Source organism: Chionomys nivalis, chromosome 23 (assembly GCF_950005125.1).
Source record: "Chionomys nivalis chromosome 23, mChiNiv1.1, whole genome shotgun sequence".
NCBI classification, from domain to species: Eukaryota; Metazoa; Chordata; class Mammalia; order Rodentia; family Cricetidae; genus Chionomys; species Chionomys nivalis.
The window spans coordinates 915,395-930,215 of record NC_080108.1 but is presented as its reverse complement, the minus strand read 5'-3'; the positions used below and the strand labels follow the sequence as shown (position 1 = coordinate 930,215).

General features: G+C 46.2%; 1 protein-coding gene and 1 long non-coding RNA gene across 2 annotated transcripts in view; one reads left to right on the top strand and one right to left on the bottom strand.

Moving 5' to 3' along the window:
• Window positions 1–2,463: 2,463 nt before the first annotated feature.
• On the bottom strand, window positions 2,464–14,433 carry LOC130865047 (uncharacterized). Its single transcript, XR_009056059.1, has 3 exons — window positions 14,019–14,433; window positions 5,020–5,117; window positions 2,464–2,593 (listed from the first exon to the last, which is right to left on the bottom strand). It is a non-coding gene; the product is annotated as an uncharacterized LOC130865047 (long non-coding RNA).
• A 30-nt stretch (window positions 14,434–14,463) lies between these two features.
• The window catches only part of Arrb1 (arrestin beta 1), a 70,988-nt gene continuing 70,630 nt past the window's right edge, over window positions 14,464–14,821 (top strand). The window contains exon 1 of the mRNA XM_057755906.1: window positions 14,464–14,809. Coding sequence (XP_057611889.1) covers window positions 14,790–14,809 — 20 coding nt within the window. The 5' untranslated portion in view covers window positions 14,464–14,789. The remainder of the gene's footprint in view (window positions 14,810–14,821) is intronic.

Sequence of the window (14,821 nt, the reverse complement as noted above, 5' to 3'; positions counted from 1 at the left end):
AGGCTTGCGCCACCACTGCCCGGCTGGGAGTGGATGGAATTTAAGACCTGTAGGCATTGAGGTCAACCAAGACGTCACCTGTCAAAGGGTTGACTTTCGGTTTCAGATTTCTGGGTGTGGTTGCTGGCTTTTGTCACCAGCATCACCTAGGTAACTGCTGGAAACTTGGCCCTTCTGACAGCAGGCATTACTGCATGCTACCTCGAGGAATACTCAAGGCAGCAGCAAGGCTGGGTTTTCTAGATTCCTTGGAAGTTGGAAGGGAGGAGAGGGGATTAACGTATGGAGCCAGGAAGACTGGGTTCAAATTCTGTCCCAATAACTGAGTTGCAATGAAGTCTTAGGCAAATCAGACCAAAGCTCCCTTCATCTTCTGTTCCTGCTTGCCCTCCCCACCCCCAACCAGCCACCATAATAAAAAGAGAAAAGAATAAAGTCCAGAACCAATGACTCAGGTTTGGGTAGGAGGCCCGAGATTCTACTGCTGCGGGCTCAAGGCCAGCTACTTCCTGCATCTCCCACAGCCTAGGAGTTCTATGGCAAAGCCTAGGATCTGTGGCTATCAGTTATTTCTGAGGGTCTTTTGTGGCTACATCTCCAAATAGCTTTTCATTCCTAATCTAAACTTCCTGGACTTTAAAGAGGCCCAGATAATAAATTAAAGCATAGTTTGAGCATCTTTAATCTGACCTGGCACTCTTGTATCCATAATGTGTATAATCAAAGGGGGCTCTTAGTAAACTTAGATAAACAGAGAATCGAGGAAGGCTTCTGAGTGTTGGACACCTGCCCCCATGTTTACACTGGAGTAGGGCATTCTGAATATCTACATTGACTGGACCACCAAGGAATGGGCCTTCAGAAGCTAAACAAACCAGAGATGCTTTTGACTCTAAAGAAAGGGAAGATTTGAGAACGGCTAAAGTGGCCCTAACTTGAAGACTGTCCAACGCAGCAGCTGTTAAGACTAGGATCTGGGAGCCGGGAGGTGGTGGTGCACGCCTTTAATCCCAGCACTTGGGAGGCAGAGGCAAGCAGATCTGTGAGTTGGAGGCCAGTCTGGTCTACAAGAGCTAGTTCCAGGACAGGTTCCAAAGCTACAGAGAAACCCTGCCTGAAAAAACAAACAAACAAGCAAACAAACACAACTAGGATCTGGCCTTCAGCAGCAGCAAACTGCGCCCCTACAGTTTGGTAGAAAAGAGCCCCCAATCTGGAGATGTCCACATAAAGTCCATGCAGCCCGTAACTCAGAGTAGTCCTGAGACCTCACTAACTGTAGAGAAAAGAAATGCACACATGCTTATACACACAGACAAATTCGTAACACACACCACATGTCCTCACATGCACATATACACCAGTGACATTTATAATAACCATTGAAACCGAGGGATGGGTATGTGGTGGTGGCTCAGTTTTTCTTTTCCCCTTTTTCTTTTTCCTTTTTTGAGACAGGGTTTCTCTGTGTAGCCCTGGTTGCCCTGGAACTCACTCTGTAGACCAGCTGGCCTCAAACTCAAGAGATCTGCCTTCCTCTGCCTCCTGTCCTGGGATTAAAAAGATGCATCAACACCACCAGGCTTTTTTTGTTTTGTTTTGTTTTGTTTTGTTTTGTTTTTCGAGACAGGGTTTCTCTGTGGTTTTGGAGCCTGTCCTGGAACTAGCTCTTGTAGACCAGGCTGGTCTCGAACTCACAGAGATCCGCCTGCCTCTGCCTCCCAAGTGCTGGGATTAAAGGCGTGCGCCACCACCGCCCGGCTACCAGGCTTTTTTTTAAATTTCTACCCGTGTTTACATTTTTCCATATGAAAGTAAAATAATGTCAAAAAAAGAAAAAAAAGAGACTGTTTTTCAGATGATTGTATCACATGCTTCATTTTTTTTAAACTTGTCATCAATTGCTCAAAAAAAAAAACCACATGATCATATTTGAATTACAAGCTTGTGATACAGTTTTGTTGTTTTGTTTTAGAAAGGCTCTTGTTGTCTGGTCCTGAAAGGCCTCACAATCATTGTTCAGTTCACTTTGTAGTTCACCCGGGACCCTCATACACACACCCTTTCCACCCCGTCACCCTCCCCACCCCCCCACCCAATCCCATCCCAGCCTTGACCTCCTGGATACTAAACTTCAGCCATCATGCCCTGTTCACTTTGGTTTTTCTTAAAGTTTCTTGGCACCTTTCCCATGCATGTTTCTTTAAGAGGAAGAGCTTCTGACTTTTTACACTGTTTTCTAACTGAAATAATACTTTTTGTCTTTAGGACATTATTATAGGAGGTTTCTGTTTCCTTGTTAGGCTTGAAATCAAATACAGCCCCTACTACCGGGTTTCTTTCAGTTTGTGTCTGCACAACTATGTTTCACAACTATGTATCTTAGAGCCCACAACTTTGTATCTTAATGCCTGCAACAATGTATTTGTTTGTTTCCTATTTCTGTAACAAAATGTCTGAAGCTGGATGTTTATAAAGAAGTTTATTTAGTTCTGGAGCTTCAAGGACGTGGCACTGTTTGAAAACAGTTTTGCTCAGGACTTCGGGGCAAACGGTGTCACAATGATAGGAATGGATGAGAGGGCGCCATCACCTGGAAAAACAGAAAGCCAAAGAGGGACTCAGGGCTCAGGTTCTGGCTTTTACATTTAACAGCTCACTCTTTGGTAATCCAAGTACTTTAAGGTCCTATCAGAAATTCTTCAATTTTTTGAGAAAGATGATCTAACCACTCCCACTAGACCTCATCATCTCCCAACATGGTCACATCAGGCAACCAACTTCTTGCTCTCGAACCCTTGGGGAACACCCTCAAGCTACATACAAACCATAAGAAGGGACACAAGTGAGGGGAACTGAGGACATCGTTACAGGGGAGGAGGGTGAGACGGAGGACACGGCTAAGATGGAAGTATTTTCTCCTGGAGACAAGCATCAGCCTGGTCCTGAGAAATTCTAGAGTCTGTCCCACCTGGAGACGGGGCCTGTGGCAGTTGCAGGTTGTGAAGAATTAAGCCCAAAGGGGGGTCTGACCGATCCACCAGTGCCAACTCATGCACCATCCGCACCCACCCACGGATCTCAGACATGACCTGCACCACTTGGTCTAGAGGGCTCGCTCAAATGAGGGTGGCTAGGCACATTTCCACAGATCCTGACTAGGAGGAACTGCTTGGGACTTGCTGGGAAAGTCACCCAAGGAGGTGCTTGTGACTGGCCCAGCATGGATGCTGGGAACTGAACTGCAGACCTCTGGGAGAGCAGACGGTGCTCTTAACTACTGAGCCCTCTCTCCTGACTCCCAGAAGGCATTTTGTAGAATGTCCCTACAAAAATTTAGCATCTTTCTTGTGATTTCCCATCATGTGACATCATCTACTGATAGGAGCCACCACTGGGTTGCAGAAGTCACTGTCAGATCCTCTTACCTTGATTTTCTTGTTTTGTTGTTGTTGTTGTTTATTGGTTTTTGAAACTGCATCATTAGCTCAGGCTGGTATTGAACTTGAAACGTGAAGGAGGAGAAGCCTTAAACTCCTGACCTTTCACCTCCAGTCACCCAGGCGCTGGGATTACAGTCCTGACTTCCCCTATGTATTTATTTATTCATTTAGATCACTGTGGTTCGTGTTTATTTATTTTAGACTTTGGGTCCTAGCCCAAGACATTATTCACTTTATTGCTCAAATTGTTCCACTGTTGGCTGTTGAGAATTTATTCCGTTTGGCTCCTAAATCCTGCTAACACGCCTCGTCCTAACTCTTTGCTTTCTGGCAACTGCCTCTAAATGTTTAAAAATTGTGCTTTTTTGTTTTCATTATTTTGAACTCTCCTGTTTTTCTTTTCTCTGAAACCTTACGCTTTCGTATTGATCCTTTTTATTAGTATTCTCTCTGGTTTTGTGGATGCAGGATAATATCATTTCAAAGTTTCTATATAATAGTGAGTAGTGAGCTCAAGGCCAACCTGGGCTACGTAAAATCCTGTTTCCAAGAACAAAGAAAAGCAGCTTTAAGCTTTTCTGTTTTCAGCCATTATAGCTGTACCAAAATGTCATTGATGGACAAATACATCTAGTTATGTAGACCAGGTAGCCTTGAACTCATAGAGACTCGCTTGCCTCTGTCTTCTGAGTGCTGGGATCAAAGATGCATGCGCCACCACACCATAGCTTTGCTTTTAAAATGTCATGGGCTATATTTGCATGTGTGTTTATAATTAAGTTTTCCAGCTTAAGAAAAATTTTGATAATTTAAGTCCAATAGTGCCAGCTATAGTAAGACACAGGCTGTGATCTCAGCTGTTTAGGAGACAGAAAGTACATTTTTTTTTCTTTCTTTATTGTGTATGTGGTGGCGTGTCTGCCCACACCACAGAGCATGTGAAGGCCAAAGGACAATTTTCAGGACTCAGTGCTCATCTTCTGTCTTGTGGGTTTGAGGATGGAACAAAGGCCACCTGACTCGGCAAGTGCCTTTACTCTATGAGTCATCTTGCCTGCCCCCAGCTTCTTGTATTTTTATTTTTTATTTATTTTTATTTTTTGCTTTTTATAGTTCAGGGATTAAACACAAAACTTCATACCTGCTAGGCATTACACTGAACTACACCCCAACTGCAGTGTTTTGTATTTAGGGACTACATACAATATATCTTCTTATTACAATTAGAACAGGCTGTATGAATTGCAACACAGTAATCTCACGGACGACCTGCTTGAGGTTACCAGTTACTGTTATATATTTTTAAACCCATAGTCAGGCATGGTGCCAATGCCTATAATCTCAGCATTTGGAAAATGGTTCAAGAGGGTCAGGAATTCAGGGCTAGCCTTGGCTACATAAGCCCTTGTCTCAAAAACTAAACTAGCCTAAAAAACAAACAACCCCCAACAAAAGAAACCCAACTCAACCAAACCAAAATAGAAACAAACTTTTAACCCCACAAAAGTGTTGTTATTTTGGCATGTAACAGTTCCAAGTTTATAGGGTCAGTGAGTAAACCTGGGAAGGCACTTACCTCGCCAACTGGGAATGGAGATAGTGTAGTGTAGTGTTCCAACACTTCCCTGGCTTGTGATTGGTCTGGGGTTCAAAACACACACACGCACACACCGCCTGCAAAACAAATAAGACACATCTCAGGGACTCAGGCTTCTTCTCCGTTGTGGAATATTAGTTTAAGATGTGTTGCATTTGTTTATGCTGTGGAAAATTTGTTTAATGATGCAAAAATGTGTTGCATTCTTTTTTTTTTGACTGTTAGTGATTTTTTCTTTCTTTCTTTTTTGCAAAACATTATTGATATTTATTGAGCTCTACATTTTTCTCTGCTCCCCTCCCTGCCTCTCCCCTCCCCCTTCAACCCTCCCCCAAGGTCCCCATGCTCCCAATTTACTCAGGAGACCTTGTCTTTTTATACTTTCTACTTCCATTGTAGATTATATCTATGTAAGTTTCTCTTAGTGTCCGCATTGTTGTCTAAGTTCTCTGGGATTATGGTTTGGTGTTGCATTCTTTTATGTTGCATTTATTTAACTCTGTAAAGCTGTGTTACTTAGCCTGCTTAAAACACCTGATTGGTCTACTAAAGAGCTGAACGGCCAATAGCTAGGCAGGAGAAAGGATAGGCGGGGCTGCCAGGCAGAGAGAATAAATAGGAGGAGAAATCTAGGCTTGATAGAAGAGCTAGGAACAAGAAGAGGAGGGGAGAAGGACACCAGGGGTCAGTCACCCAGTCACACAGCTAGCCATAGAGTAAGAAGAAAAGAAAGACATATAGAATAAAGAAAGGTAGGGACTGGAGAGATGGCTCAGATAGACTGCTCTTCCAGAGGACCTGGATTCAGTTCCCAGTACCCACATGGCCGCTCACGACTGTCTGTAACTCTGGTTCCAGAGGACCTGACACCCTCACACAGACATATAGGCAGGCAAAACACCAATGCACATAAAAAAGTTTTCTTCTTCTTCTTCTTCTTCTTCTTCTTCTTCTTCTTCTTCTTCTTCTTCTTCTTCTTCTTCTTCTTCTTCTTCTTCTTCCTTCTTCTTCTTCCTTCTTCTTCTTCTTCCTCCTCCTCCTCCTCCTCCTCTTCTTCTTCTTCTTATTATTATTATTATCATTATTATTTTGGTTTTTCAAAACAGGCTTTCTCTGTAGCTTTGGATCCTGTCCTGGGACTATCTCTTGTAGACCAGGCCTGCCTCTGCCTCCTAAGTGCTGGGGTTAAAGGCGTGTGCCACCATCATTCAGCAAATAAATACATAAATAATAATAATAAAGAATAAAGAAAGGTAAAAAGCCCAGAGGCAAAACGTAGTTACAGAGAAATGTGATAATTTAACTTAGAAAAGCTGACTAGAAACAAGCTAAACTAAGGCTGGGCGTTCATAGGTAAGAATAAATCCCTGGAATAAGTTGGAGGAGCTGAATGGTAGACACCCAAGGAGAAAAAAATAAATAAAATGAAAAAAACAACTTTTTTTTTTTTTTTTTTTTTTTGAGACAGGATTTTCTTCCCTGTGTGCCCCAGGCTGTCCTGGACCTCACTCTGCAGACCAGGCTGGCCTCTAACTCATAGAGATCCACCTGCCTCTCGAGTGCTAGGATTAAAGGAGTGTGCCACCACCTCCCAACTGGGACTCCTTGGAGACTTCGTGTGTAAGTACATACACAACCTAAATAAATAAAATGTAACAAAACAAATTAAACAAAAATGTAAGTCTTTTGGTTGTTAGTACATTTTTCATTTTCAGAGACATTTGCCCACTTCTAAACTTCTATCCTTGTTTTATTATTTATATATTCCATCTAAGCCCTTGCCCTTCACCCTCAAGAGCTTCCGTGAACACTTCTCACTGCAGATCTGGGGGAGAGGAATGGTCTTGGCTCTTATTTGTCTTGACTTCGGTGGGTCCACAGGATGTATTTGGGTTTTGGTTTGGGTCCTGTGGTGGTGGTGTTATTCCATCATCTTGGCCTCTGAGAAGTCAAACCCCACTGGATCGTTTTCTGTATCTATTTGCTACGTGCCTTCTTGTGGCTTTCAGGTTTTTCTCTTATTCTGGTTTATAGCTGCTTGGCTAGGATATGCTTGGATATCTACTTTGTGGGTTTCATTTTCCCTGTTTCTGTTTTGCCAAAATCCTTGAATATATGAGGTGATCTTTTTCATCAAATCTGTGAAATTCTTATACTTTTTTGTTTGTTTGTTTTTTTCAAAACAGGTATCTGTGTATATCTTGCTGTCCTGGAATTTGTGCTGTAGACCAAGCTGTCCTCAAACTCACAGATATCTGCCTGCCTCTGTCTCCCAAGTGCTGGGATTAAAGGCGTGCACCACCATTGCCTGGCTTTGTCAGCTGCTTGTGAAGAGCATTCCTTTTGTGCTAACAGATCATTAAATCACTGGCTGGCCATCTTGAACTTGTGAATTTTTTAAAAACATTATTCTTTTAGTGACTATCAATTATAGTTATTTGTTTTTAATGAACCGTTTAGAAAAGTTGTAATGATGTGCGTGTATAACCCAGTACTTGGGAGATGGAGGAAGTGGGTAGAGACGCTCTCCTACTGCTCTCTGTGGGGTCAAGGGCAGCCTGGACTATACGAAACCCTGTCTCTGGAAAAAGAAAGTTCACAAGTTTCTTTTAATTAAAAATCTGCTATTGAGCCAAGCAGTTGTGGTGCACACCTTTAATCCCAGAACTCAGAAGGCAGAGACAGGTGGACCTCTATGAATTTGAGGCCAGCCAGGTTTACAGAGTGAGTTCCAGGACAGCCAAGGCAACCCTGCCTCAAAAAACGAAAACAAAACAAAAAAAAGTCCAAACAAAAAAATCAAGCCTGCTATTGTTAACATCAAGAATAGTCAAAATTGCCGGGCGGTGGTGGCGCACGCCTTTAATCCCAGCACTCAGGAGGCAGAGGCAGGCGGATCTCTGTGAGTTCGAGACCAGCCTGGTCTACGAGAGCTAGTTCCAGGTCAGGCTCCAAAGCCACAGAAAAAAAAAAAAAAAAAAAAAAAAGAATAGTCAAAATTGGAACAAATATTTAGTAACTTTCATGCCTGCGCTGTGAAAAGATTCTGGGTTTACCTGTCTACCTATCTGTAGTAGATAGTAAATACTGAATGATCTTAAAGACACTTTTATTGTTTATTTATTACTAAGTTGTCTTTGAGGACATCTCTGTAGTGTTCTGTCCTGAGGTTTGTCTTACCTTCAGCAACACCAATTGTTTATGTCAAACCAGGAAAACTTCAACATTGTCTGTAGCGGGGACTGCAGTTCATCAATAGCTGAACTAGCTCTGCACGGTGACGAGCTGCCCAGTCTCTGAGCCTGCTTCCTCAGTGTAGCCGCTGTCTGGGCTTCCTTTCCACTCCCTGTCTCCTGTTCCAGGCACTGGCCCCAGGTCCATCTGAGTCCTCCCTGTGGCAGGCTCCTCCTTTCTCTGCTCAGGTTCTGCTGCCACTGTGTGCCCTCCCCCTGGAATGCAGTTCATCCTTCATTCCTCCTCCTTGCTGCTCTTGGCTATGAGCTCTCTCCATCCCTGTCTAATTTATTCTTCATATAACAGCTGGAGCGATCTCAGAACACATCTTAGCGCGTCCCCTTTCTGCTAGAAGTCTTTACAGCCTCTTCACTGGCTGCGGAATGAAGACTAAACTCCTTACACACACAGACATGACATTGACACATCACACACACATACACACACACAACCTACACACACCTCACACACACCACACACATACACACACCACACACACCACATACACACACCACATGCACACGACACACACCACACACACATACACACACCACACACACCACATACACACACCACATGCACACCACACACATCACACATAACACACACATAAACCACACATATATACCACATACACCACACACGCATACACACACCACACACACATCACATACCACATATACACCACACACATATTATTCACACATACACACACCACACACAGCACACACACAGCACACACACACATCTCACACACCACACATATACCACATACACCACACACACATATACCACACATACCATTCACACATACACACCACACACATCACACCACACACACATACACATCCCACACACCACATATATATCACATACACCACACACATACCATTCACACATACACACCACACACACACACAAAAACACACACACAAACACACACACTCACACACACATCTTGGTATGATGTGGTCTAATTCCTGCTCATTTCCCTAGCTTTGCTGGGAGGGACATAGGAGACAGAAGTCCTGGACTGGATTGATTGAGGAGGCAAGGGACTTGTCAAGAATGGCACTCAGATTTCTGGTTGGGCAAGTTAGAGAAGTTTCTAACTTCCAGCATCTCCAGGGAACATCAGTTAACTGCAAGTGCAGAGACAACCCTCCCGCTCCCTTGTCCCTCATTCTGCCTTTCAACTGCTTGACCTAGCTTTGACTCTTAGTCCTAGGTCTGCCTTCATTTGCTGTGTTCTTGGCTCAGCACTTCCTTCCTAAAGAAAGCAGGAATCATTTTCACTCCTCCACACCTCCCTTATTATTTTTTTTTTTTTAAACAGAGAGAGAATTTATTTAAAGCGGCAACTTTGGGAAGAAGAACAAACAAAAGGGTCTAGCTAGGACTGACATGAGGAAGAACTGGGGAAAGAGGGCCCAAGGTCTGCTTCGTTAAGAGTCCTGGTCAAGGTATGATCTGCTGGATCATTTCCAAAGGCTGTTTTGTTTTGATGTGAGACGGGCTCACTCTGGAACCCTAGCTGGCTTGGTACTTGCTGTATAGTTTATTCAGGCTGACCTCACACTTAAGGCAATCCTACCTCTGCCTCTCAAGGGTTGGGATTACAGGTGTGTGTGTTACTACTATGAGTGTGTGGGTGTATTTGCCTAGTGCCTATTGGACACCAGAGGTTGACTTCATATATCGCCCTCTATGTTTTTTTTTTTCATTACTTGGGAGGGGCAGTGCAGACATACCACCGCGTGCATGTGGAGGTCAGAGGTCAGCTTGCTGGCGTTCTCTCCTTTCTCCATGGGGGTCTCCCAAGGACTCCCAGGTAGATTTGTTAGCGAGCACCCTCACTTGCTAAGCTCTCTTGTCAGCCTAGGTTCATTTAAAAAAAAAGTTTATTTTTATTTTAAATTATGCATATGCATGCATGTCTATGTGTGAGTATGCATGCCAGTGCAGTTCCCTACTGAGGCCAAAAGAGGACATTAGAGTCTCCAGAACTGGAGTTCCAGACATTTGTGAGCTTCCTGCCTTAGGTGTTAGGAACCAAACTCGGGTCTTCTGCAAGCTCAGCCATGCTCTTAACCACAGATGCATTTCTCCACTGAGCTCGTTTTTTGTTTTTTCTTTTTAATCCAAGAAATTGGCTGGGCAGTGGTGGCGCACGCCTTTAATCCCAGTACTCGGGAGGCAGAGGCATGCGGATCTCTGTGAGTTCGAGGCCAGCCTAGTCTACAAGAGCTAGTTCCAGGCCAGGCTCCAAAGCTACAGAGAAACCCTGTCTCGAAAAACCTAAATAAATAAATAAATTGAAAAAATTGTTAGAAGGCTGGGAATGTAGCTCACTTGGAAAGATACGTACCTCGTATTCAAAGCCCAGGATTGCATAAACGGGATGCCGTGGTAAGTAGGTACCTGACTTCCCAGGACCCGAGGAAGTAGAGGCAGGAGGATCAGAAGATCAAGGTCATCTTTGGCTGCATAGTGAGTTAAAGGCCAGGCTGGGTTATGATAGACCCTGTCTCAAAAACTTTACAAAGGGAAGAAGCTATGATTGTGTGTGATCAACTGTAGACGAGTAGGAGGTCTCAGTGGCGCAGAGCTGGAGGTGGCTGTTTCCTGGGGGCCTTCGTAGACTCCATTTGCCTTTAGGGAAATCTCTCTGGTGAAGGTTAAGATAGGGAGGGTGGAACTTCCCTTGTTTGAGAAAGAGGCCTGCGTGAGCATTGAACAGACTCTGCCCTAAACCTTCAAGTCATCCTGAACCCCCACCCCTTTGCACGGTCCAGTCCCTGAGCAGGTGCAGCTGGCTCTACCTCTGTGGTGGCGTGAATTAGAAATGTCCCCCACAGGCTCTGGCCTTTGAATACTTGGTCCCCAGTTGAAGTGTTCAAGGAGGTCTAGGGGGTGTCGCCCTCCTGGAGGAAGTAGCCACTGTGGTGGGCTTTGAGGTTTCAAAATGTCACATCATACATCATACCCAGTGTCTTTTTGTTTTTGTTTTTTAGTTTTTTTGAGACAGGGTTTCTCAGTAGTTATGGACCCTGTCCTAGAACTTACTATGTAGACCAGGCTGGGCTCGAACTCACAGAGATCCACTTGTCCCTTCCTCCTGAGTGCTAGTGTGCTCTTTTTGCTTCATGCTGACTACTAAGAGATGTGAGCTGAGCGTCCTGCTCCAAGCACAAGCCTATGTGATCTGGCATCATGGCTTCTCATCCTTCTGGAACCATCCAAAGTTAACTCTCCCTTCAGTTGCCTTGGTCATGGTGCTTAATCATAGCTGCAGGAAAGGGCCACACAGCCTCCAAGGGCAGCCATGAGTCTGTATTTCCTGGGCCACAGCTCTAGTACAAACCAGGAGGCTGCACCGAGGGGGCACGCAGCCTCCGCTCTTGCCTGGTTCCATGCCATCCCCGACAAGACCGTGCAGCACAACCTTAGAAGCTGGACTGTGACCTGCATGCCTCTTGGCATTAGGACACAGCATTGCCACCTACAAAGTTCATACACCAGAAGTGCACCGTCTAATCACACAAAAATCTCCTCATATTTTAAAGAAGTTTATGCTTGTGTGTTGGGCCACATTCATGGGTATTCTTGGCTGCATGTAGCCCATGGGCCAAAGGTTGGGCACACTGAAGCCCCAAACCTTCTCTTTAAATAGACTTCTCATGCACCTCACCTCTAATTATGAGACCTGTGTGATATGGCTGCTGCCTGCCTTACCTGCACCCACTCTTCCTGTTTACCAAACCCAGACACACCCTCCTGGGTCCTTGCTTGTCCTTCCTGTCCCTGGCTCCTTGGTGCAGCTTTCTGCCCAAAGGTCTCCTCTTTGGAGAGCCTTATCTCAGGACGTTAACCCCAACCACTACGTTTTGGTTTATTTCATAACACTATCATTAAAACTAGATTCCTGACGGGGAGGTCTTGTGACTGCTTTTGCAGTTTTATTAATTTTGATTACTGGATGAGTGCTAAGTGCTTTCCTTAGGCCTCACAGATGAAAGGAAAGTGCCCTCTCACCCCACCCCACGCCCTATTCTCGAGCACTCCCTGCATTGAAAACTCTGCCCTATTTGCTACTGACCTGTAAATTCTCCAGAACCACAACTGGGACAATAAACAGTCATTGAATAAAAAGTAAGCGGAATTCTGGCTTTGCTCTGTGTTAGCATCCCTTGGAGGAAAACTGGAGAAAGGGAGGTTAGGGGCCATTAGGTTCTCTCTCTCTCTTTTCAAGACAGGGTTTCTCTGTAGCTTTGGAGCCTGTCCTGGAACTAGCTCTTGTAGACCAGGCTGGCCTCGAACTCACTGAGATCTGCCTGCCTCTGTCTCCGGAGTGCTGGGGCTAAAGGCGTGCACCACCACCACCCGGCTGTGACTTAGTTTCTCTAAGCACCAGTTCAATCATTCATTTCAGAAAAGGCAACAGAGGATCTAGTTCACAGGCGTGTCCAGTGGCACTGGGATCACTATCCAACCCCTTATGGGGTTTATAGAAGGGACGCCTGCACTTGACATCTTGCAAGTTGACTCTACCATCTACCAATCTGTTTGTGTCCCTCAGTGTTTCAAGTCTTGTTTTCCAAAGCTGGTCCAGGAAGAGCTCCATGGAGGTGTGGGCTACCTGGAACCATCTGGTGCATCTATCCAGGCCGTTTGTTTTATTGGGAAAGTAGTCTAAAACATCGTTATAGTAACATAATCGCAGATACTTATGGAGTGGGATGACAAATTTGCCTGAATGCTCTGAGAATTAGCACTGGGCACTGTATTGATAGCCTTGGATTTGGAGGAAGCCTGTGTGGAGAGTACAAGTTCCCTCCAATGGTCATCAGTCTTTTGGGCTCACAAAGGGAACTTCCTGCTATCAACAGAGGATTCTATTCTGCTCCTTTCAAGATTCCCCTACTCCTATAGAAGGATAAGGTGGCTGCCGGTTCTGCCCTGCTTGGGGCAGGGGAAGAACCCAGGCGCGAAGAAAGGGCAGGTGAAAGTCCCAGACCTTAATCTATTTTCTCCCAGCTCTTACTGTCCAGACGTGGACCACCCTGCCTGTCCATTAGCCTCTACCCACCCCTCCCCAATCTGGACATAATTACAGTCATTATCCTAGGATATTATTACCAACTCTATAAACAGCACACTCTATGTAAACAGCATAGGTAACTGCTTCTGAACATAATTACAGGAGATGTTTCCAGAGCCGCAATTGCATCAGAGCAAATGATAGTTTCCTTTCCTATCCTTAATACTCCAATATCAGGGACCTATCAGGGCCAATTAGTCTAACCCCAGCAGTGAGGCGGTGAGAAAGACCTCACATTCTTCCACTGCCTATAAAGCAAGAAGGGACCCCTCAAGATCCCTGCAAGGAGAAACTAGGTTAAAACCCAAAACCCTTCCCTACCCCTCCTACCCCTCACCTGCTTGCAGCTTCTGCCCTGGTACGGAACTTGAGGAAAGTCAAGATTTCTAAGAATACCAAGAAAACTGTAGATAGTAGGCTCTGTTGGACACTATTGTATTCAGGAGCCCGCTCACAAGAACAAGTAAGTCCCTTCAACCCGTGGACAGGTCACCTGCTGGTCTTAGGACCCAGCCAGTACGCATGGAATGGGATCTGAGATGGCTAGTGTTCAGAGTCACCATTGCAGGCAACCAAGGTAGGCCTGGGTGCTAACAACGACGATGTTATCGGCCACCAACGGTGGTCATTTCTCTGTCCCTACCTTATCTCCAGTTCTCACCGCTTCCTCTTTCGGCCTGCCCCTCCCGTACCCTTTCCACTCTCATCAGCTCTTCCGAGTTGCAGTCCGCTGCCCGCCCCCACCCCTTCTTCCTGTCCCCGTTCTGCAGTTGGGTGGTATCTCTCCAGAAGGGCGGGGGCGGGGAGGGTGGAGCAAAGGGCGAAGGCCTGGCTAGGCTTCTGGAATCTCTCGCTGTCCTCACGCAGGGGCGCCGCTGTGGCTGGGCCTCAGAGTCTGCGGATTTTCCGCTTTTATCTACCCGCGGACACAAAGGCCAGCCCTGGCGTGCGCGGGAGAAGCGCTCGCACCCACGGCTGTGCGCACACACGCACAACTGCACAAAGACGTGCACACCTCTGCATACACACACAGAGACACACAGACACTTTCCCGACAGGCTCGCGCGCACAGCCGTGCACTCACTCGCATTGGCACGCGCTTACGTGCACGCGCTCGCGTGGACCAGCCGCGGTCAGCAGCCCAGCCTTTACTCTCTGGGCACGCACACGCAGAGCCGCGCACCGAGCCACACACGCGCGCTCACACCCGCACACTCCACGCCCCTGGCGGCGGTCCGGGCGCTGTGCTGCTCCAGCGACGGGCGGGGACCCGGGCGGGGGCGGCGGCGGCGGCGACAGCGGAGGAGGCGGAGCGGGGTAGCCGGGAGCGGGCTGGCCCGCGCTCCTCCTGGCGGCCGGGGATTTTCCAGCCTGGGAGCTGACGCCGCGGACCTCCCTGCGGCCGCCGCGGACCATGGGCGACAAAGGGACACGGTGAGTGCGGGT